The sequence below is a fragment of the Oryzias latipes genome, chromosome 10, assembly GCF_053564925.1.
Source record: "Oryzias latipes strain Hd-rR chromosome 10, Olatipes_Hd-rR_3.1".
In the NCBI taxonomy this organism is placed as follows: Eukaryota; Metazoa; Chordata; class Actinopteri; order Beloniformes; family Adrianichthyidae; genus Oryzias; species Oryzias latipes.
The window spans coordinates 23,949,411-23,976,408 of record NC_136246.1 but is presented as its reverse complement, the minus strand read 5'-3'; the positions used below and the strand labels follow the sequence as shown (position 1 = coordinate 23,976,408).

Here is a 26,998-nt window from a genome sequence, read left to right as displayed (position 1 = left end):
GGTACCCGCTGGTCCCCATGTCAAACGTTTGATTGACAGATTCTCCCAAGACCGCTTTCAGGTGGTAGGGCTGTGGCCTTCAAACAAACTCACTCCTGATTGGTGAGAGTGGTTTCCATCCAAATGTTGCCTTAGACCGACTTGGATCAAGCACTGCTCACAGATGATATCTGATTCCAACATGGCAGCGTCCATACAAAAAAAGGCAACTGAATTGACTTGATTTTGTTAGAGCCAGAAGGATGCCATTATCTAAGAGTCACTTGGTCCAGTTTTTTATACAGTCAATGGGTTGCACCTGGATGTCATTGCATAGAAATGCACTTAGAAGTGACATCATTAAACACAACTACTCTCAAGTTTTGTTATCAGCAAAAGGCTGATCCTGAATCACAAATGCTTGGATGGATGGATAATAATTGGATAATAATGGATAATAATGGATAATAATTACAGTGAATATTTTAAACAAGAAAAAGATTGAAAAAAATCTATTCATTTACCTAAATTTAATTGAAATACAATTCTATTGCAAATTGCAAATTCTATTTTCAAGACTTTGCATTACTATTTTTTTCGATGTAGTATGTTTCCATTTTTTTTTTAAACTGAAAACAAGATGTTTTTCTAGTTGATGTAACTTTAAGGCTTTTTAAAGAATGAAACAATCCCATTATCCTTTTCTGCTCTGCCAAGAGCCAGAACCACTGAGGGCAGCCAGCTAGCCTTTACTCCCACACAATTCATTTACATTGCCGGCAGTGCTTTAGCTCTAACGCTGGGTCGCAGAAGGCTGGCCTCTTGGTTTAATTCACAGCAATGTTATCAAAGAAACACTGGAGAACAGCAATTTGTAGGCATATCACTGTCAGTTCTGAAGAAATGTGTTTAAAAAAACACAAAAAATTGTCCTCCATTCTGAAAGGAAATGTTATCATGTTAAGGACAGCTGGCAGGAAAAGATGCAATTACATATCACAAAGTAAATACATCACATTTTACACTATTATCACTTTCTTTTCCAATAAATTCATATCTAGAATATGATTTAAAAAAATCATATTTCGTATTTCATCCTCATTTGTATCTTTATTTTTATGAATCACATACATAAGTAATTTTTAACTGCTGCTGCAAATACCAGACTCTTTTCAACCTGCTCTCAGCATGTTTAACCACTTAAAACTGATTTCTTCAATCTCAAATTTCCTACAAAAAAAAGTTGATTAACATCATAATATTAAACTGCTTACACCTATTTTTCCCTTTCATTATTTTGCTTTGGTTTGGTACAGGAAAGTTGACCTAGCTAACAGTTTTCCTCTCTATGCCAGCCTAATTTTGTATTGGCATTCACTTGCAAAGAACCTGTTATATTATGACATGAGTGTCTTCCCTTTTTGTCACAAGGTAAACATTACAGGCATCACCATCATAACTGTCTGTTAATTATTATCCATTGACACTATATTTGAGAAGAAAAGAGGAATTCACTTTCAAAAGACAATAACACCATAATGCTACTGTAAAGCAGAAGCAAAATATAAACACTGCTGCAATATTTTGTTTTTCCTAATAATTTTAATACATATTATTTTAATATTGGCACTAATACCTATATATTTACAACATTAAAAATGTTAAGGCAACTTTGGATCCAGAGTTGGATTAAAATAACAGGCGTGGCAGAGGTGGCCTGTTGTTGGATAAAGGAGTCAGGAAAGAGGTTAATCGAGGTGATTTTTTTTTTGTTTGTTTGTTTTATTACATTTGATTTAGTAAATTAACTAAAATGTAACCAAACAGACATACGTCAGTAAAAACTATATTTGACTAAGAAGCAGTTGAAACCATGAACAATTGACTGAGATTGTAGAAAAACTGAAAACAGGTGAGAGCACGAGGAAGCATGAACAGGAAACCCAAAAACTTCACACAAAACCATTGTAACCAATTAAGACCTGAGTTAATATTTGAGCTAAACCTCTAAACATGTAGCCATGGCCGGCCCTCCCTATACGCGAATTACGCAGCCGCTTAGGGCCCCCGTCACCACCAGGGCCCCGAAGTGGCGAAAAAATAAAATTAAAAAAAGACCCAAATCTGGCAACCTTTTTCATAGCTGTGAATGTTGTGCAAAAGAATGTTGCCTGCACTTTTGTGATCCCCCCGTCAACACACCTGAACCAATCTGGCAACCCAAATAATGACGTTACGCCACTCTCAGCAACGATTGGTCAACATCACTGCATCTGATCCTGGCACAGTGTGCATTTACGAGCGCATTTTGTTTCAATAAAGTTGAGAAAAGAAAAAAAACGAGCGCATTTTGTCACGCTGATCAAAGCGACAACAAGAGCACTTCATGCCACATAGACTTTAACCATCAGGAGCTGAAAAAAGATGAACAACTTCAGCATCAATCACCAGGTAAGTTTGGAGGATGATGGGGCCATATTTTTTACATTATCCAGTATTTCTGTGCATTCGCGATTTACTAATTGATCCGAAGTTCGGTAAAGTTAGAAAGACAGGTGAAGTTTGCACATAAACGACCCCGTTTGTCGTAATTTCCAATGGAAAACTCTAAAATAATTCTGATACCCAAGTTTCCTGGATGAGGTCAGACAGGACCTTCCAAAACGGCGAAGAGAGGAGTAAATAATGACAACGGTGATGGCTGATAAATGTTTTAACTGACGCTATCGTATTGTTTAATTGTTTTGCTAACACATATTTAGTGCGTTCTGCATTTTCCGGTTTATGTCAGTATAGAAACTGCTGTTTATCTGTTATAGACAGTCTGGTAGTCTGACTTTTTCAACAATGTGTCTTAAAATCTTGCATTGGCATGAAATATGGAGAATCAAAACTGCCAAATACATAGGAAATAAAGGTTCTAATTTATTAATGACAAATAAAATAAATGTACTCATTTTAAAATTATGAACATACAAAATAATAGAATAAGAAGTGTATAAATGCTTATATTTCCATTTATACTCAAATTATTATTCACATTTATTATTTATAAATAGGTACATTTCTTTCTTATTTGTATTTTGCAGTTTTGGTTTTACATAATGAGGATGTTTTGCACAGTTCCGTGTCAGCCAAGATTTTCTTCTGCTCTCAAAAAGTATCAAAAAGTATTGGAGGAGGTGCAGCATCCACATCCCTTCATGTGGCATGTATAGTAATTTAAAAAACAGTGTCTGCATAACCCCTTTTTTTCCATAAACAGCGGCTGAAGAGTATGGAGCCCCAAACTGTTCATAATTAAATAAATAAATATGATCTTGTGCAAATATATAATCAAACAATCTATTTCTCATAAATATATAAAAAGATCATGACATTGTGAAAAACCTGCACACAGATTTTAACTGAACCACTAAACTATTAGTAGTATTCTGCTATAGTTATTTTATTAACTTCATCATTAATTATTGTATAATAATTCTTGTTTTTTAGCTGCAGAAGAAACTCCTGTCACCACATCTTCTGTTGAAAGGGAAAACGTTGATGTTGCTGCTGGTAAGTTCAAATCTACCCAATATGGAACCCAAATCAAACTTATTGTTTCATTATTACTTAAAAGGACAGTCATACATTTGTGCACACACGCACAACAGTGAAGGCACTTCTTTCCAACATTCTGCACTAGATATATCTCATTTATATTACAACAACAGTTGCGTTTTGTTGGTGCTGCTGATCAGTTAGAGGGCCCACAAATTAAATTTCGCTTAGGGCCCCCAGAAGACCAGGGCCGGCCCTGCATGTAGCCACAGGACTCCAGTTAAGTAAGGGAAAACGGCAGACAAAGTTATTATCAGAAATTAACGCACGCCGTGGAAGTCTGAACCACCGGCCACGAAGCGGAGCGCAGTTGCTTCTGCAAAGTGTGTTAATTTCTCATAATCTTGGAAGGTCATTATCCCCCTTATACCATGGTCACTAAATAAATATTCAACCGTTTTTTATTACTTTATTCTTGTTATTATTTTTTGTTTAGATCGCTTTTTTGTGAAAAAAGCGGACTACTGTTGTTAAGTGGTGTGGTACCATGACAATGCACTGAGCCGGCACTGACCTCAACTGCAGCGGGAAAGGAAAGCGATATATATGCTGATTATCACTATGGGTTAAATAAAGCATCAGTTCAGAGGCAAAGTTCACCTTTTACTTCTTGTTTTTGTCCAGATGATGATGCTACTGTTTGTTTTAAAGAACCCAGCGCAGTGATTTAGAACATTTCAGCTTTGTGACCAGAACTTCTTTTTTTAGGTGTGCATTATCACTGTGGGTTATCACTTTTTAATCCACACCTAGCAGCCAATCATAATCGACAATTCACCCGGACCATGTTCTTGCTCCCTCCCTTTTTTTTTTATTCCACAGATGAGTGAAGATAATTTTCTGTGTTTTAACGCACGCCGTGGAAGCCTGAACCGTCCGACGCGAAGCGTTAAAAAGTAATAACGCACACTTCGAAGGCCATTAACCCGCTTATACCATGGTCACTTACAAAATCAATACATATTAACCAGTTTTTAGTCCTTAATTCTTGTTTTTTCCTGATTTGGATCGCTTTTCTCACGCGTAGCGCAGCCCCAACTCTGCAGTCAAGATTCGGCGATATATATATGCTGATCGTCCCGATGGATTGAATAAAGCATCAGTTCAGAGAAAAAGTTCATCTCTTACCGCTTGTTTTTGTCCAAATGAGGAAGCAAAAGGTTGTTTTAAAGAAGCCGGCGTAGTTATACAAAACATTTAACCTACGTGACCGGATCTTCTTTTTTCACCGTGCGGTTATCAGGTTTTGATGCACACCTAGCAGCCAATCATAATCGAGTATTCACCCGGACCATGGTATAAGCAGAATTAACTACTGCAGCTAAAATAACCCAAAAGGACCCAAGAGGTTAAACGTGAAATAAACAAAACAAATCAACAAAAACAAACTATCTGATCCTGACAAAGATCATAACTGTAATATATTATTTAAATTTAATCAGAATAAGTTGTTTTATTTTTACTATTGCCTCTACTCATTTATTTCAAAATAAAGCAAAATAACTTTTAATACAGCCGCCAATTTTACCATTAAAACTATTCAAATGCATTGAATACGTAAAAATACTACAAAGTTTTTATGACTAAAGTCAAATGATGCATAGACAGATTTTGGTTCTGCAAGCAACACAAACTTCTGCCTGCAGGGAGGTACCTCTACAAATCAGATTGAGCAATAAAAAATATACACAAATGACCCATGCAATCAACCATAAAAACATATTAAAAAAATATTACAAAATGGCCTAAAAATTGTCTCATTCTAATTCATTTCTGCAGAAAAATGTATGAACTAAAAGGTTTTTGGGGCTGATAGCAAAAGATTTGAAAGCCTTCCTGCTGTAAGGTGACAACATGGCTTTGAAGCTCCGGCACAGATGAGCTTTTAAAGAATCAAACAGTACTTTCTTGCAAGATGTCTGAGTAGGTATTAGAAAACATCTCAAAAAAGATAAAGTTGTCAACTTCAGCACTAATTTTAAAGTTTGAAGAAGCTTTAAAATTGTGTCCTGTGTCTCATAAGAGTCCTTCACGGCTCGCTCTTTCCATTGTTCCGTCTCCCTTCCACAGCGCCAGTGGTGAGGTCAGAGGCCCTGTCCTCTCCACTGGAGCCACTTGGAGTGACGAACGGCAACACAGCACTGCCACAGGCCCACAGCACCAACAACATGCAGAGTGAGCGTGGAGGATGAGTGCGAAAGGGCTGTGGGAAGAAACAGATTAAAGAGCAAGAATGAATGACGAAGACAAGTGAAAGGGCTTGCCGTAGAGCTTGGAAAGGAAAGGTCAAAATATTTGCAGGCCGATCTACGACTAAGCCTTATGAAGCTATTTTTAAAGCACTGAACAAAATAACTCATAGGATTATGTGTGTGCTTTTTTGTTCATTTTCTCTGTGGTTTTTAGGTTATTAGACTCAATTTTAGTCATTTTTCCCCCCAAAAACACATAAGAAATATCTTTAAACTATTTGATTGTTTCAACAAATAAGAAGGGAAAAATGCGCTAAAGCATTTCATCACCCAAAGTGCATTTAGATCTGTCAGCATTTAACTTAGCTGACACAGTTGGGCTGGAGTCACCATCACGCTCACTCTCAATTATGCTTATCTTAGTGTTGGTGGGTTATTAAAATTGCATTAGGTTCTTGTGCAATTATGATAGCTCTGGCAGTTGTGCATAATACATATTCAATGAAGAGCATGCAGATCATTGCCCATTCTTTAATTGCATTTTAATTCCCAGGGAAGAGAGAAGATGACAAAGGAATCTCTGACTACATAATGGTCTTCTCCCTGGCAGCCATGCGGCGTGTGCCTGCTAATAAACGAGCAACATGTGGGCATTCATTCATTCATTATTGATGCAGAAGCAGTCAGAATGTGATGATACTTTTGGCAGGGTTGTTTGACGTTTAAAGGTCTCTCTTTTTTTTTTTTTACGTTTTTTTAAATTCTGATTCTTACATAAGAAAGTCATTGTGATCCTTTTTTTTCCAACCTCCCTGTCTCAGTAAATCCTTTCCTGGGTCAGTCATTAGCATCTTCTGCAGTTGGCACATTCTGTGTGTCTTTTCTGACATGCCAATCTTAAAATCCCTGTCAGAATTTCCCGCTGGAGTTAACAGTAAGGGGCATTAATCTTGAGTTTACGAAGTGCAGTTAACATTGCAAGGTCTGCGAACCGAGGTCTGGAGCAGGTGGAAATACTGCTGCACCACACACACACACGTGCAGAAAACATTTGCCCACACATGCGCACATGCCCTGTCTTGTCGCCACTGCGGCCATCACTCTGGGTGATGTCAGTCAAATTAATTGCTGTTCCTTTACAGTGGAACGCTTGAGGAGGTTTCACAGAGGCAAGGACATTTGGGGGACCAGAGGAAGCGGACATTAAAGGATGACTCTGTGAGTGCACTTATGCAAGAGAGAAAAAAGACATTTTTCATAATATTTAGATTCTTCCCAGGTTTTTGAATAGTATAAACTTCATTAAAAGATCTATTAAACTCCTACGTATTAATGACTCATTTATGATTCAGTCCCAATCATTTCACTCTCAAAATGAATCAGTTTTATATTTTCAGGTTTTAAAAAAGACATTGAATCATGAACAAGTGATTGAAAACCTTTTCATGCGTGTTTATATTTTCGCTGAATAGCTCTTGCAGGAAATTACCACAGGAGCTAATTCAGTCTGTAAAACCCCAAAAAACATAGTATGCTTATCAGTGTTTTACACTGACACACTTGAGCTAATGTCTCTCACTTCCTCCTCAGTCCTCTTTCAAAGTTCTCTAAAGAGATGCATCCTTTGCTTTTACAAAATGATAACAGAATACATTTTACTTTTAGAGTTGTTTTTTATAGTTATCGTAAAAGTTTAGATATTTTTCTAAAAAGCACATGAGAAGTAACAATCATATGTGTTTTCTTGTGGCATTAATGCACCGATGTGTAGTCTTATTGACCTTGAAAATGTTTCTTTAATTTTGAAATTGGTTTATTTTAAGCAATCAGAACAAAAAAATAATAAAAATGAAAAAAACAGAAGAAACATATATCTTTACATAAATATATCAAACTTTGATTAGCTGTGACCTGATTGGAAAAGAAAATTAAAAGAACATACATGTCGATATTCATACATCCACACTAAACACTGAGGTTATACCATTTACTACTCATAATCATAAATAGACATAATTGTGCTTATACATACAATATATGACAGAATGAATCCATTGAAAGTGAAGTTTTTCAAAAAGTGTTTAATTAGAAATTTAAATTTTTAATTTTTTATGTTCAGTTGGTTTTGAATATCTCAAAATAAGCCATATAATGAAGTGAAATGTTATTGTAAAAGCTTGACAGTGAACTTGCTTAAGCTTGACAAGTTCACATTTAAAAAAAATGTTGTTTCTAGAGAGTAATCTACAAGAAAAGGTTATAAACAAAAAAGTTGTTTTTTGGGGGGGAAACTTTGGTGTACAAGTTTCATAATGTACCTAATTAAATATTGACATGAACGTCTTTGAGATCAATTTTGTTCACAGCCTGATTCATGTTTTCTCTCAGCCCTGATGGATGAAAGTGTAGAAATGAAATAGGGTGGACTTTATCCTTCTTGTCTCGCTAACAAAATTCCACAAGGAGACCAAAGGCTGAACGAGCCAAAAATCACCTGTGATGAACGGCCCAAAGACTGAGCACAGACCTAATCTTTAATGCAGTTAATGGAAGAAACAACAGCGGGGACACACAGGTGCCACAGTGGTTACAGTTCTTTATTATTCCAGGCTGTTTAAAAGTCCAGATGGGGCACTTCACTTTGCTAATGATAGCAATACATCACCAGGCTCAACAGACACATGAACAGCAAAACTGTGTGAGAGTGAGATGTTGGATGAGAAAAACACAGCTGGTCCCATTACATTTTCACTCTTTAGACAGTGGTGTGAAAAAAGCCCCGGGAAGTCTGACATGTGGAGGTCAAAGCTGCACAGCCAATCACACATCTGTACAGAAAATGTCTGCAAATGAAGACAAGTTGTTGAAATGTTGGCCTTTTTATTCTGAGAACTTACTTGGTACAGTCCATTGACACCCTTTTGTTCATATTGAAATCTGTCCTCAGAAAAATTGAAAAAAAAAAAAAAAAAAAAACATTCTAAAAGAATAGTGAATTTGCAAGAAGATATGATGAATCAATGAAATTCTAAAAGTTCTGGAGCAACAGTAGAGGTATATAATAAATTTCATGATATTTACTGTGAGGAGGACCTGACAGACAAGATAGTGCTCAGTCATCATTAGCCGGAAGCGGAAATTCTAAAAGATTTCAGAATTGTAGCAGCTTTTATTAAAACCTTTAAATGAGAATAAACGGTTTAGTATACAAGACGAGCTTAAAATGGGGCAAATAACGGTAATCATTATATTCCTTACAGAAAGAATCCAAACAAAAGTGTTCAGATTTGTAAAACTGTTAAGCTCCAGTGTTTACATTCCTTCGACAACTGTAACTTTTGTTCTGTCATGGAGAAAAGCAGTTTTGCACTGGTATGCAGTACTTAAATTAGTAATGTGTTGGATATCGGTGAAAAGCCTAAGGAGTTACGGTCAGAGCATAGTACACTTTGAAGGGCGAAGAACTTCCAGTTCCAGCTAATTATGTCTGGGCGCCGTGTTGTTGTCTGCAGCTTGGTCCTCTTAAGTTTTGTTGGTATTTGCCCTTTTATTACCAATGTAATAACAGCTAGTTTAATCAATCAATGTGCTTTCCTAAAGGAAAAACTAGAAATAATAAATTAGATATAGGCCATAACAATGAATTGCTTCCTGGTGCAAAAGACTCAGCAGAAAGAACCCTAAAAATATTAAACTAAAGAAAGATCGCAAAGATATTTCTTTAATTTCACTTCAGGAGATTAAAAGTGGTCAAAAGGTGTCATTGTGCCTCTCAGTTGAATAAGCACAACAGGAAAGGAGTTGGCTCCTTCATAAAAGTTCCAGTCACCAGTTCAAAGCATGTCCAGCTGGGCTCTAAAGTTAGCGAGAGCGATAGCCTATGCTCCACATCTTGAAATTAACTACTCTAACAATAAAGACTGAAGAAAAACAAAACAAAAATTGCATTTGCTTTGTTTTCTCTAAAGAAAATGTGTCTTTAAGGTGAACTTCTAAAGCTATAAGTTGCTCAAAATGCTGACAGGGAGGTAATAGGCAGCAAAATGTCCCCACAAGAATCCAGTGTGAATCTGACCCCCAAAATCAATCAATTTATGCAAAAACTGCACAAAGAATGCAGGAACATGATAAAAATGATGAACAGTTGCATAAAAACATACATGAAAGCCCACTCCTTTGGTTTGAATGTTAATAAATACATAGGTATAGTTTTGCACCACTTCACACGATTACTGCCTCATACAACGACAGGCAAGTTAAAGCATCGTACCATCGCAGTAACACCTCTATTCATGTGAGGATTGCAATTTCTTTTGCGAGTCTAGGCTGCCAGCTGTGTTTAGTTTGTACAGTTGGATTTGAGGTCAAAATACGGTAAAGCAAATTCAGAAACAGATGTTGCTTTTGTCAGATGCAGGTGAGCAAACAAAGGATGATTCCCAAATATTCCACCTTAACTTAAAGCTTTCTATCCATGTCAAGCATCATTTTCATTTATTTTAACATTTCCTAATTTAGTTAGATTTTAGGTTTAGCTTTGGATAAAATGCTTTCAAATGCAGATTCACTGCTTGTGCAATCATCTATCCCTCTTTTTGATGATTTTGATGAGCTCTTACTGACTCAAGAATAAACTGGAATTGGCAAATCATAAATAAGATAAATAATTGGATCAAACACAATCATAACCTTTAGAGTTTACTGTAAGTTTAATGTCTGAAAGTCTTGTCAGGTTTGTCCAGACCTTAAAACTCTTTTGAACAGTCAGTTGAGAAGTGGACTATTTGTTGAATGAAACCACTTTTTTCGTTTTCTTAGCTGTCGAAAAAAATCTGCTTTAATTTCTGAGAGTGTTTAATTAAACCTTTTAATTCTCTCTACACTGTTATGCTACTTCGACATCTTTTACCTGCAGTCATCACAGATGATTTGGTTTAATGCTTTACCTCTGAGGTCCTTGCGGAGTCCAGGATTTTAATGTAATGCAATGTAATGCATGTCATTTGTATAAGTGTGTCAGCTGGGGTTATGCAGCATTTGTATGCGTTGATGGCATGCTCTGTTGTGTAAGTGCATTTGATGGTAAGGAGGACAGCAGTGTCTGACAAGATGTGTTCTGCCCACTCTGGGGATTATTTATCCAAGCTGAATGTCAGCACCGCTGCCCCCTCAGATCCCTGGCACCGCACCAGAAAGTCTTTATCTCCATCCCAAATCCCCTTTCCTGTCCCAGGAGTTTCTCCCTGCTGTGGCCTGGAACGGCCACGCCGAGCAGAGCGAGCTCTCGGCCGCTCGCTCAACGCAAGCGTGGGCATAGACAGTGTTACATTGCCCTTCAGTCATTCGAAGAGTTAGCACGGACAGCTGCATCTTCATTTGAAGTCAATCAGACCAGCTGCAACAAGAACTCTCGGACTTTTTAGAATCAAGGAATGAGTCAGTGCTGGCAGAGCCATGAGTCATTTCTTGTTTAGACTGGCTGTCTGTATGTTGTGGCCTCCTGGATACAGTCTGTGGCAGCCCAGCAGGATGGAGAAGGCCTTGCGGAAATCAGCATTGAAGGCATATATGATGGGGTTGAGGGAGGAATTAGCCCAGCCGAACCACACAAACACGTCAAAGGTGGTGGGGCTGATGCAGGGGAAAGCCTCTCCTCCGCTCGACTGCTCGCAGAAGGGCACCATGCAGTTTAGGATGAAGAATGGGAGCCAGCAGCACACAAACACTCCCATTATCACAGACAGCGTCTTCAGCACTTTAGTCTCCCTCTTGAAAGTCATTTTGAAAGAGCTCTCAGACTCTGTGATGCTGGAGCCTCTGCCCATGCTGTTGTGCCTGTTCTTGGCGCTTTCAGCCGCGCGCTCTAGAGCAGAGATCCTCCGGATTTGTCTGTGAGCGATGCGGTAGATCTGAGTGTATGTGGCCACCATGATGGCCACAGGGATGTAAAAGCTTATCAGTGAGGTGGAGATGGCATAGGTCCTGTTCAGGCTAGAGTCACAGTTCTCTGGGTTGCGGTGCGATGTACCGTTTGAGCCCAGTGACACAAATGACTCAGTGAAAGGCTTGAAAGATTTAGTCTGGGCCTTGTGCCAGTTCAGTTGCACGGGTATGAAGGAAATGAGGACAGACAAGGTCCAGGCCACGCTAATCATCACATAGGCAACCCTGGGTGTCATCTTCCTTTCATAACGAAAGGGACTTGAGATGGCCCAGTACCGGTCCAAGCTTATGACGCAAAGGTTCAAAATGGATGCTGTGGAGCACATAATGTCAAACGCCACCCAGGTGTCACAGAAAGACCCAAATGGCCAGAAGCCTGCAATCTCTGTCACCGCCTTCCACGGCATCACCAGGATGGCGACCAAAAGGTCACTCACCGCCAGCGAGATCACGAAAAAGTTGGTCACCTTGGAGCGCAGGTGCCTAAACTTGGTGACGGCGGCGCAGACGAGAGTGTTTCCCAACAAGGTGGTGAGGATGAGCAGGGAGAGAAAACAGCCAGTCAGGACACGGCTCGATGGCGTTTCATCCAAAAATCCATTATCAATTACAGTTGTAAAGTTCATGAGATCCATTCCTGTGCACCTCTTGGTTAGGCATTTACGGCACACTGGAGAGTCCTGCTACATGCTGTCCGCTGAAGAGGAATCTACAATGATCCTGCGGCAATAGCAAAAATACAGATCATAAAAAATATTACATTTATTAAAAGACAAAAAACAAGAAATCAAATATTTGAAGCAAGTAATATCTGGATCAGACATTTCCATTCTCATTTTGTAATGCAGATTTAGGGATTAAAGCATTATCATTATTATTATTTACTTATTTCAAGCATAGGGAATAAAGAGATGATTTACTTGCAGTTTTAAGATTTATTTAATTGTGGATTTATAAGAAACCCCCCCCCCCCCCCCCCATAAAATCAATTTTCCTAATTGTGAATTTCAGATATTTTAACCCCATTGCCAGAAAAAAAAAAGATTAAAACTTGACTTATATGAGAAACGTGATCAACGTGAAAGTTGGAATTACTCGCACTTACTTGACTGAAACAAGGGGATCATCCGTGGCTTGACAATACATTCAAAATAGCAAATATCCAGCCGCCTGCCGGTAAATTTCACAAGCAAAGGTCCGTCCAGAAGACATCCGGTCTCCATATCCCACAAAATATCACAGAAGGCTCCGGTTATTCGAGCCACGCCGCTCTACGTCTCCAAAAACATACACACACCGCGGGAATGTCACGCGTCCTCTTGCAGGCACGGTGCGCGCCCACGGACAGATCCAGCCGCCTCAAGTTTCACACGATGCTGCGCTGTCCCACTCCACGCAAAGTGGCATTTCAGCCAAAACTGCGTGGGATCTTTCGGTGCTCAGTCCTGATGTGAAACCTCACATTACAACAGGTTCCCCAGTGTTTAAATCGACCCATCTGCGCAGATCAAGGGGGTAGAAACAAACGAGAGGCGCACTTGAACTGCGCTTCGATGGGATTAATTCCATAAAGAGCCGTGAGGTGAACTCTGAGGGACATTTACGGGCTGCAGGTTTCTGGCGCCACCTACTGGAAAAAGCATTAAAAAGCTTAATTTTTTCTTTCTATTTCAATTTTTTCAGTTTAAGGGCAACCAAAAAAATAGGTAAAAATACGAGATTTTAAGTCGTGAATTTATATATATATGAGCATGCAGGGCGGCAGTTGAACGCCGCGCAGCAACAGAGCACACCGACTAAACTTTGTTTAACAGGTGAGCTGAATGTTTATTGATAAGGTTCCAAATGTTATCAATATATATATATATATATATATATATATATATATATATATATATATATATATATATATATATATATATATATATATATATATATATATATATATATATATAGTACAGACCAAAAGTTTGTATACCCCTTCTCATTCAAACCATCTCGATTGGGTTCAGGTTAGGGTTAGGGTTATCAGCATGGTGTCCTCCTGACTTCTGCACAACACAACTGATGGTCCCAACCCCATTTATGAGGCAAGAAATCCCACTTATTAAACCTGACAGGTCACATCGGCAAAAGGTGGCTAGTACGAAGAATCTACAATATGATATATTTTTTAGTTGTTTCACACTTTTACGTTATGTATGTAATTCCACACTTGTGATTTCATAGTTTTGATGCATTCAGTGTGAATCTACAATTTTCATAGTCATGAAAATAAAATAAAACTCTTTGAATGAGAAGGTGTGTCCAAACTTTTGGTCTGTACTTGTGGTTTACATTAAAGTCTTTTGAGTAAAATAACCCAGAATATCCCAGACACTGGCAATGTTTGTCTTATTTCTAAATTTCTAAGTCGTACCCAATACCAATAAAAAGACAAGTAACTCTTTTGTCATTTGCATACTTAAAAAAATTAAAAGGTATTATTTTTGTCGCTCTCTTATTGATTAGACTTCTTGTAAAACTAGAAGGAAAAAATAGTGGCTCAGCACACCTCCACCTGTAATTCTCATGCAGGACTCATAGACCATTAAATATGCAGAGAAATGCAAAAAAAAAAAATTGGGAAATGCCAGATGTCATCTTATTTTGACATAAAAAAGTTTGACACAACAAAGCAACATCCTCATCCTCACTACAGTACATAATGTGATGAAGGCATTTGATCAGAGAAAACATGACATTTGCTTTCATTTACTAAGTCATTTCATTATTACTCCTGTTGGAAATGTAACCTACACAAGTGTTCAAGTTAAATTTAGGTGATTGCGTCACATTTGGGACATCATCATTTCCTTATCCTCCTCTGTCTGCTGCCTTGCTTCTGGGACATGAAAGTAGCCATAGCCAGACGAGGTTGGAAGTTGAAAGTTCACAGAGTTGACGTTCATGTTCGGTCTAAATTCAGAACATCTGTCTCCCCACCCACCTCCCTCCCTAACGCTGCTTTTTCTGTTTTCTGCTGCCCGGGATTTCATGTTGTCGTCTGAACTTTCATGCTCTTTTGCACACAATGATTGTCAAACCCTCTGAGTCCTTCTTATCCCTTTAACAACATAATCAGTGACTGTATAATTTGTTCTGCAGACATTGTGATGTGACAAATTTGCGGTGTAGTAGTTAATGTCGGGACAAAACGTGAGTCTTTTTGGTCTGATGCAGGATGACAGGTACCCAGTCACCCAGAAAATGCACAAATGCTGTGAGTAAGATGGCTCAAAGCCAAACAGCATTTTAAATGAAAAATCTCAGCTCTCTACACACTGTTGCATGTTTGTGAATGTGGACCAGCGCTTCCGCATTCATCAGCTATGCGTGCAGATTTATATAGGCCCCATTCATTAACTTTTTTATTGTGTGCATGTGTGTGTCTTTGTGTACTTGTGGAATCAACCCAGAATAACCATGTTGTGGGGGCTTTTATACATGTAAGGACAATTAATGAAATTTAGTCTTCACACATGTAAACGGCTCGTAAAAATTTTCTCCTGGTTTAAGGGCAATTTTTAAAATGATCTCATAATAAAAGGCTGTCTGGTGTCACCTTATTCCACGTTGAGAAGCACATCCGCGCAGCACATTTTTAATAGTCAAATGAGGAACATGCACAGCAACTTTAAAAGAAATCAACATAAGGGGTGGCCGTGGTGCAGAGGTAGAGCGGCCCACCTCTGATCGGAAGATTACATGTTTGGTTTCTGTTGTGTGTCGAAGTATCTTTGGGCAAAGCAATAAACCCCACCTTGCTCCTGGTGGTTATTGGTTGGTGGGTGAATGGGACTCTGACTGTAAAGCTCTTTGGGCCTTCAAGGAAATGAAAAAAGCTTAGGTTTATGCCATTTACCAATAAAGAATAAATGTACCCAAAGCGGCAATGGCTCTAAAATTGTAACAGTTAAATTTTTTAATTTGTTTTTCCCCAATGTTTTAATGGCACTATTAGAATACTATTTTTTGTTGCTGAGCTGATACTTTCTTGGACTATTTCAACATTTAAAAAGCCTATATAATGTGCCTTTCAGAGTATTCATTCATATGATAACAACCTCTGGCACAATTGGAACAATTATTTCTGAAATATTAGATATTTTTCGCAGTTCAGTTTCCTCGACTCGATCTCTGAGGCTCCGAGTGGGTGCCGCCCAGTTCATGACATCAACCTAGAGCCGGCCTCAGCAGCGTGTTTGCGCCTCACTCACAAAAACATACAACATCCAAACTTTTGCAAAGTTGGATGTAAATATTGTGCATATAAAAGGAAAGTGTTTTTGCCGGTCACTGCTAGCTCTGCGGAGAAAGTGGGTGTGTGTGAGCCAGGGGGCGGTGCTGGCAGCACAGACTCTTCCTGCAAGGGGCTGTTCCTCACTTACACTTATACGTCACAATGTGAGAGCCCGCTCGTTTTTGTGGATTGGGAGGGAGGGGCTAGTTCTATTTTAGAGGAACACTCAGAGATGTGTGAAACGAGCAATATACCACTTTGGGGTTGTTGTTTTTATGGAGCGTTAACATTATAATACACCTTAAAGTTGATATTACATGACAAATGACCCTTAAAATGTATTTTGAGACTCAAAGTTGGCAATGGTTTTAAGATAGTCACATTTAAGTTCAAATATCCAATTTACACTTTTTTTTCTTTTTTTTACTTCCAAATTATGCTGAAAAGCATCTACAACTTTAAAGTGACATGTCACAAACCATCATGTCACAAAGCCTATTTCTCATTGTCTTAACCCATCAGTTAGGGGGTGGGAGGTGTTAAAGGAGTGGAGGGTTGTGTGTAGGTATGGGGAGGGGGGCCCTATTTTTTTAATTTTTGCACTTGTATATTTTAATTTTCGTGCATGTTTTTGTATTATTTATTTTGTTTTATTTTATTGTAAAGCACTTTGTGTTATGCTTTTATATGAAAAGTGCTTTACAAAAACAGTTTGATTTGATTTGATCACTGATATATTAACTACATTTGCTTCTTACATACTCACACTAAATTGACCTCCGGTTGTTGCAATGGACCATCATCAGGTTAAGTTATGAATGTCAGGGTAAAGCAACAATGGAAATCTTAATAAAAAAAGGCTCCTCATATGGATGTACTGGTATATAATTTGTCTACCCCTATGTCCAGTTTCTGTGAGTTTACCACCTCAATGTAATTCCAATAACTGTATATAGTGGGACAGCGTGTGTGGTCACGTGACCCACTGGTTTCCATGAGCTGTGGTTGTCAGCATCATGGCAGATAAAGATGCTATCAGTAAAGATTAGACTTACCAAAACATGACCAACAGATTGGAAAAAATAGCCTGTCAGGAGCTGGAACTCACCCAATTGAGAACTCCACAGACATGATGTTCAAATAACATGATCAGATCCTCAAAGGTTTAGACCAGGTTAGTCAAGGTTTCTTTAAAGACCTAATAGGGTCATCTATTGTAAAAGCATTCTCTGTAGTTTTTTAATTAGTATGATGTAGTTTTTTATCCCAAATCAAATAACCTGTGGGACGTAGTCTCTGCAGAGCAGCAGTGCTTCATTAGAAATATGCCTCTGAATTGTGACTGTTGGTACGAAATAAGCCTCCGCTGATCTCCCATCATCCCTTTGTTTGCATTCTCTCCCGCTAGCATACAGCCAGTTACAACCCCAACCTAACATTACAAAACAGAAATGGCGAGCAATATCAGATCTACCTAGCTGTACAGATACCAGCTCGGATGAAGAAAATTAAGACGTTAATGCATCTATTTGTCTGCAAGTGGATGCATCGGAATGGAGCAGAGCAGGGAGACTTTAGCCAGCCCATTTCACTGCCTGCGTCACAACAGAGAGCTTTTTCAAAGGATTTTTTTTCAAATGTTCCCGGTTCATCCTGATTTGAAGGAAGAAATACTCAGAAATGCAGTTTTATCTTAAATTTTTTTATATATCCTCCATCAGGGTAAAAATGCAACATGAACATTTATCAAGAACATTTATCAGATTGGATCTTTAAGGCCAGAGGTGGTACACTCTTTCACAGTTTTTTAGTTTTTTGTTTTTCAGAAGACATGAAGTTGCCTCTGACTGCAGACACTTGTGGTGATGATCGTCTATCAGATATTAAACACTGTTAAAAAATTCCTTTTTTAATTGCACATTTGTCAAAAAGCTTTTTTGCCTCTTTGAGTGGTCCTGATGCTAGTGTCTAACAGATGAATGCATCTAAAAATGCACTTCAACAACTGTACAAAATGTACATGTTGCACGGTCACGGGCCACCGGAGCCTATCCCGGCCACTTGTAGGCAAAGGCAGGGTACACCCTGGACAGTTCGCCAGTCTGTCGCAGGGCTGCAATTAGAGCCCTGCGCGGGACTATTTTCTTCATCCCGCTCCCGCCCGCACCCGCCAAATTTCTGACCAATCCCGCCCGCTCCCGCAACGTATGCGTTACACTCCCGCCCGCACCCGCAATATGTATGTCCACTCCCGCCCGCACCCGCAAAACTCATAGAATTTAGTCCCGCACAGTAATAGAGATGCATTGATTTTGTATCGTTTCCCGTCCCGCAGAAAAAAACACGTATTTTTATTGATATTATTAAAGAGATTCATGTCCCTCCTCCAGTCTCATCTTTTCATGCATTCCTCTTTTGTGTAATGTGCAACATAATCATTAAATATATTTTCACAAATCCTGTTCGGTAAAAAAAAGTGTGCGTGTGTCCGCGACATTGTTTGTCCACGACAGACGGCCTGAAGCGCGCTGAACCAGCTGGGATAGATGCAGGTCAAAGTCATTTGCAGGAAGAAAAACATTGTAATGGTTCAACAGAGCTGAAAATCTTCTTCCACTTTCGGCTTCTCCCATCAGGGGTCGCCACAGCGAACGAGTCGCATGGTAAATTTGGCAATGTTTTACGCCGGATGCCCTTCCTGACACAACCTTCTCAAACCGGGCTTGGAACCGGCAGAGGTAGAGAAGGGAACAGGGAGCAGCCCGGAGTCGAACCCGGGTTTCACGGACGGAAGGCGCCGCAAACCAGCACGAGCTAAACTGGCTCCTGAAAATCTATGAATTAATTTTTTCCTGACGGAAAAATACTTTTTTTTTTTTTTAGCTTCAGCCTTTTCCCGTTTTTGCTGTTTTGCGCCTCAGTGGGGCATTGGCACGCAGATCTGAACACGATGAACCTCGTTTGAGGTTCTTTTCTGCTTCATCCATTGACATCATGTCCCTGTCAGGAAACCTCTGCTTCTTCCTTATCCCGCGCAGTGTTGCCAGATAGATTGACAGCTCTTTCATCCTTCTGTTGCGCTAGAGCGTTCCGACTAACGTGTTAACCTGCTATGACCGTATTTTGCACTCTCTGTGTAGAACACACTGGGAGCGCGGGGAAAATAACTCTAAGCTGCAGAGGATGTGAACAGGTGAACAGGTAGAGAGGAAAAGCAGGTAAAGAGGCGGGGGAGGGGCTTTGGCTTCAAACTCTGTCAGAGAGATGGAAACACGGGGTCAGATTGAGACGCAGCTTTCACTGCGGGAGTTGAAGCAGAGACTTTCTCTGGGATGATTCTATGAACTCAAACATGGAAACATGATTATCAAGCAGAACTCTTTAAAATAATAAACCTGATCTCTCCACATTCTTCGTGTCTACCATGCATTGATGCACACATCGCTCCATGCAGCGATCAGACCAGAACTTTAGCTGATAGCTCCGCCCATACGCGACCGCGGTATCAGGCTTTAAAGAACACAATTTCTGAGAGGCGGGGCGGGGCGCTGCACACCCCCAACAACAGGTTAGATGACAGTGGCCATTGGGCGTCTCTACCTGGTGCCTTCACGGAGCTTCAGTACATAAGACTCCAACAGCCGCACAGCCTAACGTAGTCCACTATTATATATTCATGAGATATTCATGGCAAAACTGATCCCGCAGAGTTTTTTTTTTCCGCTCCCGCCCGGAGTACAATTCAAACCGCCCAATCCCGCGAGATTTGCGTTGGGTCCCGCGGGACCCGGCGGGACCCAATCCCAATGCAGCCCTCTAGCTGCAATCACACACCCATTCACAATCACACCTATAGGGACAGAGTTGCCAATTGACCTACGAAGCATGTTTTTGGACAGTGGGAGAAAGCCGGAGACCCTGGAGAGAACCCATGCATACACGGGGAGAACATGCAAACTCCACACAGAAAGGTCCCCCGTTAATGTTCTGTTTCAGGCCTTTTTGCTGTGAGGCAAGAGCACTAACCACTGTGCCACCGTGCAGCCCTACATGTTGCGTTAAACAATATAAAAATTGAGGTCAATCTGTCCTTGTGATAAGCCGTAGAAGAAAGTTACAATGACAACAAATATGAACATACCGGTATATTTATTTATTGTTATTTGCAACATTACTTTGACCAACAAAATACATCAATTGACCAATAATGTAGCACCTTAAAAGGATTTTAAAAAGAGATTAGAAAAAACGATCAACAATAGCAAATAATTTAGTTGATAATTTATTAAATAGTGCAGCAGCATGATGTTCATTAACAAAAAATAAATCATTCAACTCGGTATCACACTTCAGTTAACATTGTCATTTGCCAATAAATAAATGAAAATTAACAATAATAAGTCAATTAAAAAAAACAATAAATAGTTTAGAATAAATAAAGAACATTCATGTCCGATTCTGGACTTCAAGATGCAACAGAACTTTCAGCTCAGTCACGTTAACATTTCGAGTACAGTCACGTTTGTCACATAATCTTGAACTTTCAGTAACTGGCTAATTTTTGTTCTTTCTGTTCAGATGTCTGAGGAACCTTTTGTATATACCAAAGACAAACGTGACTTTTCGGTCACTGGGTCTCTTCAGTGTACACCCTTGGTGAGTCTGGAAGAGCAAAACAGAAGAGTTGAGGTTGGATTGATGCAACAGCTGCAAACGTTTTCCATTCTGTACTTCATCAATAAGTTATTCCTCACCTGTTGGGTTGTATTCACCAATAAATCTACATTTCTCCTGAGATTTTGTAGTTCTGTCTGTTTTCCCGGTGTTATTAGGTGTTTGAGAAGATTCTGCAGCTCCCTGATGTAGTTGCCAGCACACTGGACCTATACAGGTAAAGTAACAGAGCCTAGATGAAGGACTTGTCAAAGTATGTTTAATCACAAAACAAGCTCAAAAAAGATAAATTCCAGTCATTTTATGTAAAAGAAAATGTGAAAAAATGAAAATACTCACATTGGTAACAGTTTTGGGAATTAGGAATGTGAAATTCTAAGACAAATTTGGGGGGAAAAAACGATTAGATACATCAGAACAAACAATGTTATAAAAAATATGAGCATATTTATTGTAAGATCAGAGTTATAAAATGATAATAATTTATACTTACATCTGCAAACCTGTCACTGTTATTGAATTTCTCTATATTATTCATGATCTCTTTGTTCAGGTTAAGATCCACTGTGACGCTGTAACAGACGTGAAACAGGACCAAGACCAATGTGCGCTTCATCTCTCTGCAGGGTCTACTGTCTTCCTCTACAACTTCCTTTAGTTATCGTTACTGCTGTGATCGCTATCTTTTCTTACTCTTTATATACAGAAGTGAGAACAAGGAAGCTTTGCGTCACTAGATGGAAACCCTTAAGATTTTTTCACGCGGCATAATATGGGTTAGAGATGGTTTAATTGGCATTATGTCATTGATTAAAAAAAAAACGAGGAAACAAAATACCCAGACTGGAAAAAGGCAACAAACTCCCATGTGTAATAATTGACCTAACATGACTGTGTCTTTGATTTCTCTCAATAAATGTAATACATTTTCATTTAAATGCTTTAAGACTATTTCAAATCAGCAAGTGTTTTTAAAATGAGTTTTTTTTCTCTGATTGTGTTTTAGTGTCAAATCATCACTAAGCGCATTATTTAAAACAAATATATATAATTGTTTATTTTTCATTGATAAAGATTTTTAGATTTTAAAACTCAAACTTAAGTTTTTCGTGCACTTAGTGAAAGCAAACTGTTTGAAATAAAAGGAAAAAGAAGCTTTCGACAAAAGGAAGTTATTCTTGAAGAGTTGAATGACCTCTGACACACAACCACGCCGCCTTTTTTCTCGCCTTAGTCTTCAGTTTCTGTGGCCAAGTTTCTGTCCCAAATTCATTTTGTAGATGAACATATCTTAAAAGGTTACAAAACCACAAATGACTGATGAAAACTACCTGTGGTAATTTTGGAAGGCTTGCTCAAGAGGTGACAAGGGGTCAGGGGAAATCTTGATCTCAGGCGGTGGGGAGTGGTGGCATCATTGATGCTTTTAAAGATCACACACAGTACCAGTGGTAGTCCCTGTCAACGGAAAAATACAGTTGTGTGCTTGTGTCTGTGTTAGTTTTTTTTTTTTTTGCATTACCAGTTCCTCAGTTATTGCCTTCTTAGTTTCAGGCATGGTGACAGCAAGCCAATACAATTGATCTCATGTATTAAAAATATATATATTTTACAAATGACTTTAAGGTTCATCTAACGCTATTCAAGGACAATCATGAAGGATCAACACTATCGTAATCTAGATTTCCTGAAGGGTTGAACAAAGTTTTTTTTTTTTTTTTAGGTTTTAAAAGTCTGAAAACTAGAATAATTGGTTTATAGACTAAACAAATACATGAAGGTCCCTTATTCTGGGCACAGTCCTGGTTCATCTTTTCATCACTATACTGATGATAAAATGTTTTAAATGTATTTTTAAACCTATAGGGATGTCACATTAGTCATCAGTATTTTAGTTTCACTTGTAAAAGTTTCACTGCAGGTGACTCGTTGTCTTCTGATGAAGCGAGAGCAATGAGTTTTCAAGAAAGTCTACGTTCTTTCACTGAAAACAAAATACTAAACAAACATATTGGACAATTATTTGCATAATCTTTCAGATAAATTATCATCTGAAATGTTTGCCTTTATTAGAGAGAGGAAATAAATAAATCTCATTGTACTATGCACAATGACAATAAAGCCATTCTATTCTATTCTAAGCAGTTGGATGGATGAAACTTTTAGGTGAGCAGCAGATATGGAGTTGGACCAGCTCATAATTCTTGTAGCCCAACAATACGTTTTCTGAGATAAAATGCTTTTTATGGAAATAGTAAACACGTAAACTCCAGTCTACTGGTATATAAGAGTCTCTGAATCTTTTCAGTGACTGTATGAGATGCCGTATCTGATGGACCACAGGACAAAAATAAAACAAAGAGATGAAATGTTGAGGGCAGTGTGAGCTTGGAGAGAAAACAACAGCATAAGGAGCAAATGGAAATGGAAAAAAAGTTCTCTGATAAGCAGGTGAATGAGCTTGATGATACTGTGACATGTGCTAAAGCACTCTAGATGTTTGGGATTGATCAATTACAATTGGGATTCTGCACAGCTAAACATAATGCCAACTGACTAACTTGGAGCAGAAAAGCATGTGGAGTGTGTTACAGTTTGTTTGTCGTGAGGGATATGTTTCATATACAGTATAACCCACAATAAGTGAAATCTGGGAAGTAAGATTACAGATGTTTTAAAGACCCACTTTGATGAAAATGGTATCATTGTTTTTTTTAACATCTTCTCAAAGCATTTTTCTCATGATGGAAGACATAAATAAAGATGATTAAGATTAAAACTGTGCTTCTGAGTATTTCTTTATTCAAATTGTGAATCAGGACTGGATGAAAAAAAAGCCGTTTGAAAAAGCTTGTTGTTGTTACTTACAAACTACAATCAGCAGGCCACAAGCTTCCCGCTCCGCTCCATTCTGATGCATCCACTTGCAGACAAATAGATCTGTGTATGTCTTTTGGTGTCTGAGCTGACATCTGGCTCAAAACTGAACGTCTGATAGCTCCAATATTGCTCACCATTTTTGTTGCACCATAAATGTTAACTTGGGTTTGGGAAGGACTGTAAGCCAGTGGGAGAGAGTGTAAACAAAGGGATGATGGGAAACGAGCGCAGGTTTACTCCATGCCAACAGTCTCACTCAGAGGCAAATTTCTAATGAACTCCTGTCGCTCTGCAGAAACTATGTCCTAATAAAAGACATTTTTATTAATTTTGCCTAAAAATGTCATAATCATAATTAAAAGACCACTAGGATTGCTTTAAAAATAGATCAAAAGATGTTAGGAGTTGGACTTTAAGGCTGTAAAAGCCCTCACTACACACTTTATACACTTATCTCAGACAGATGTGCATATTGTCACATTTTTCTGCCCTGTTTAAACTCTCAAAGTTCAACAATTTGTAGAAAAATAATCCCAGTATTGCAGAATGAAAACACATTTCTATCTGCTTGTGATCAAAGATTTGTTTAACTGTGGCAACATGGCATTGCTGTGTAGAGGTGATGCAGCATGGAAGAGATTGATTAACAAGATCAACAGCCAATCAGGGCACAGAACACAGTGCACTCTAGAGAGAGAGAGAGAGAAAGGCATGTAGATATACACAAAAAAAAATCCCCGAAACACAGAGACCACAAAAGGTTAACCGTGGTATAGCGAGGGAACACTGCATACAGGAGAGTCTTATGGACAAAACTGACAAACACACTATTAAAGGAATTTTATTGACATCTGATTTTAAATTTTTTTGTTTAAGATTGATGGGGAGATACTTTTTTTAGATACCTGAAGGGAAATTCTTCAATGGCAGCCAACCTTGTCAGCACCAGTTAAGGGAGGATTATGTGAGGAAGGAGAGAATAAATTGGTGGCAAAAACAACATACACTACATGTCTGGAACTGGTAAAGTAAAAACAAACTTTTTACTGCCTAAAACAAAGAAAACCTACATGTGATGTTGGGTTGGGTATAGGGAATAAGGGGCGCTGAACACCAACTCAAGCAACTGCTGGCTCAAGGGCGCTGCCAGCTCCAGGGCATAGACGTATACCAGAGGCAAGAAAAGCTGATGGCTGCATATCTCAGCCTACACACACAAACAACATTTCACTCTCTGTACTAGAGGAGTATTTAAATCTGTCAGCTGTGTCCTTGAATGTCTATGATGCATTTTTTGGTTCATACGCTGGGCATTTTGATACCAGTCTCCGTTTGATTCATGCAAGTTGTGATCGATTCCCTGCACCAGTTCAATGACCACAAGCACTCTGCCCTGATGGGCAACTGGGCTACGGGTTTTTGGTCCAGCTGCTACTGTCTCTCGCAGTCTACCTGCCCGGTGTGTCTCCCCACAAAGATCCAACAGCACATCTCTTGCTGCTTCGAGACTGACAGAAACATTTTCAATCCTCCAATCCCAACTGCCAGAACTCTGATTATCAAACACATCTTCAAAATCTTTTGAAGATTTCACCATCACCACTATCAGCACTTGCACCATAGATCATCTGTTTATTCAGTAGCAAAGTTCTCTCCAAGGTGGAAGGCTACAATGCCCATGTCTGCTATTGCATTTTTTCAAGTTGCTTTCTTGATACCGACTCAATAACTTAGAATCAGACGATAACTGTATTCTCGAAAAACTGAATAAAGTTACAGCTTGTTATCTTGGGAAAACTGAAAATAAAATTGATTTTCATTGGTTTTAATTGAAGTTTGGTAATCTTCTTCTCAAGAGAAAAATGACTGGCGTGAACGTTTTTACTGACCACCAGAGATTATCAGTTTGGGATGATCCTGTGTTTGCCATTTTGGGTTACATCTCCCAGAGTCAAGTCAAGTCCACGTCTTTACCTTTTATTTTAAGTCAAGTCTCAAGTTCATTCATTCATTCATTTTCTTAACCGTTTTATCCCTTTCGGGGTCACGGGGCTGCCGGAGCCTATCCCGGCCACTTGTAGGCGAAGGCAGGGGGGACACCCTGAACAAGTCGCCAGTTTGTTGCAGGGTAGAATGTCCTCACTCACGCACCCATTCACTCCCGCACTCACACCTATGGTCAATTTAGAGTTGCCAATTAACCTATGAAGCATGTTTTTGGATGGTGGGAGGAAGCCGGAGACCCCGGAGAGAACCCACGCATGCACGGGGAGAACATGCAAACTCCACACAGAAAGGTCCCCCACTGATGTTCTGTTTTTCACGTCCCCCAGCCGGGACTTGAACCGGGGGCCTTCTTGCTGTGAGGCAAGAGCGCTAACCACTGCGCCACCGTGCAGTGATAAATCCAAGTCAAATCCCCAAGTCATAAAAATAAAATAAAAATGAATATTGCATTGTACCAAGCAGTCCTTAAACCATACCTTTAAACTGATTTTGGGCACACAAATGCAGGCGGTCTGTGTTTTTAAATTCTCATTGCACAGGCTTTCTGAAAGGGATGTACCAATGCAAAAAAAAAAATACATAAAAAAAGACTATACAAATTAACATTGTCCACAAGTTCCAAAAATTTAGTTTTGAGTCAAGTCTCAAGTCTTTGAGGTTGAGTTTCAAGTTGTGTTTTAAGTTTGCACTTGTGTTTTAAAGTCTGCAATAAACCATTGTTTTTTTTCTATAATCTCGACTAAACAGGTCTTGTTATTTCATGATAATCAATTATTTCATAGCTGTTGTTTGAATTAATGTTTCCTAAAATTCTTTCTAAATAGGAGGGTCTAAGGGCAGGGATGCCGAGTTTACTTTAGTCTGTTTAGTTTAGTTTAGCCATTACCTATTGAATTGTATGACTTTGTGTTCTTTAGGATTTCACGTTTATTAGAAAGCCCATTGAGACGACTATTGTTGTAATATTGGGCTATATAAATAAAATTGAATTGAATTGAATTAAATTGCTTTCACAGCAACAAAGTTTTATAATTTGTCCTTGGACATCAAGTACCTTCGACTTAACAAGAGATATAAGGAGCAACTTTGAAATAAAAACAGTTCTGTGAATGGAAAGCTTTCCACTCACAGACAAAAATAGATGCTGACCCCACAAGCAAGGATTTACTGATGTGGGATCTTAGTTGTTCCCAACTGTTCTGAAAAGATACTTTTCTAAAAACAAAAAATTGCTGCAGATGAATTACCCTTATCGTCCCCAATGGGAATTTCTCATAAGAACATATCATTCGCTTGAACCTTACATGTACGGTAAACCTGGGTTTCAACTTTCACACTAAAATTCCTTCAAGCATTATACTTGCAGTACACAGAAACCGTTTCTGATCAACTGTTTCATGAGCACTAGACTGTTTTTTTTTCTGGAGGTGAAATGTTA

The 26,998-nt window shown here is 38.8% G+C and overlaps 1 protein-coding gene and 2 long non-coding RNA genes across 3 annotated transcripts; 2 read left to right on the top strand and 1 right to left on the bottom strand.

Annotated features, from left to right (window-relative positions):
• The first annotated feature begins 905 nt into the window (after positions 1–905).
• Positions 906–3,576, top strand: LOC144994753 (uncharacterized). The gene is made up of 2 exons (XR_013658378.1): positions 906–2,430; positions 3,475–3,576. It is a non-coding gene; the product is annotated as an uncharacterized LOC144994753 (long non-coding RNA).
• A 4,774-nt stretch (positions 3,577–8,350) lies between these two features.
• On the bottom strand, positions 8,351–13,403 carry LOC101169046 (D(1) dopamine receptor). The gene is made up of 2 exons (XM_011480361.4): positions 12,823–13,403; positions 8,351–12,437 (listed from the first exon to the last, which is right to left on the bottom strand). Exon 2 carries the CDS (start codon positions 12,350–12,352, stop codon positions 11,234–11,236), a length of 1,119 nt encoding a protein of 372 aa, XP_011478663.1. The 5' UTR covers positions 12,353–12,437; positions 12,823–13,403; the 3' UTR covers positions 8,351–11,233.
• Positions 13,404–20,371: 6,968 nt separating this feature from the next.
• Positions 20,372–21,611, top strand: LOC144994752 (uncharacterized). Its single transcript, XR_013658377.1, has 2 exons — positions 20,372–20,890; positions 21,227–21,611. It is a non-coding gene; the product is annotated as an uncharacterized LOC144994752 (long non-coding RNA).
• The last annotated feature ends 5,387 nt before the right edge of the window (positions 21,612–26,998 follow it).

Excerpts from the sequence above, each read along its gene's own strand:
- LOC101169046 (XM_011480361.4), bottom strand. The coding sequence starts at position 12,352 with ATGGATCTCATGAACTTTACAACTGTAATTGATAATGGATTTTTGGAT.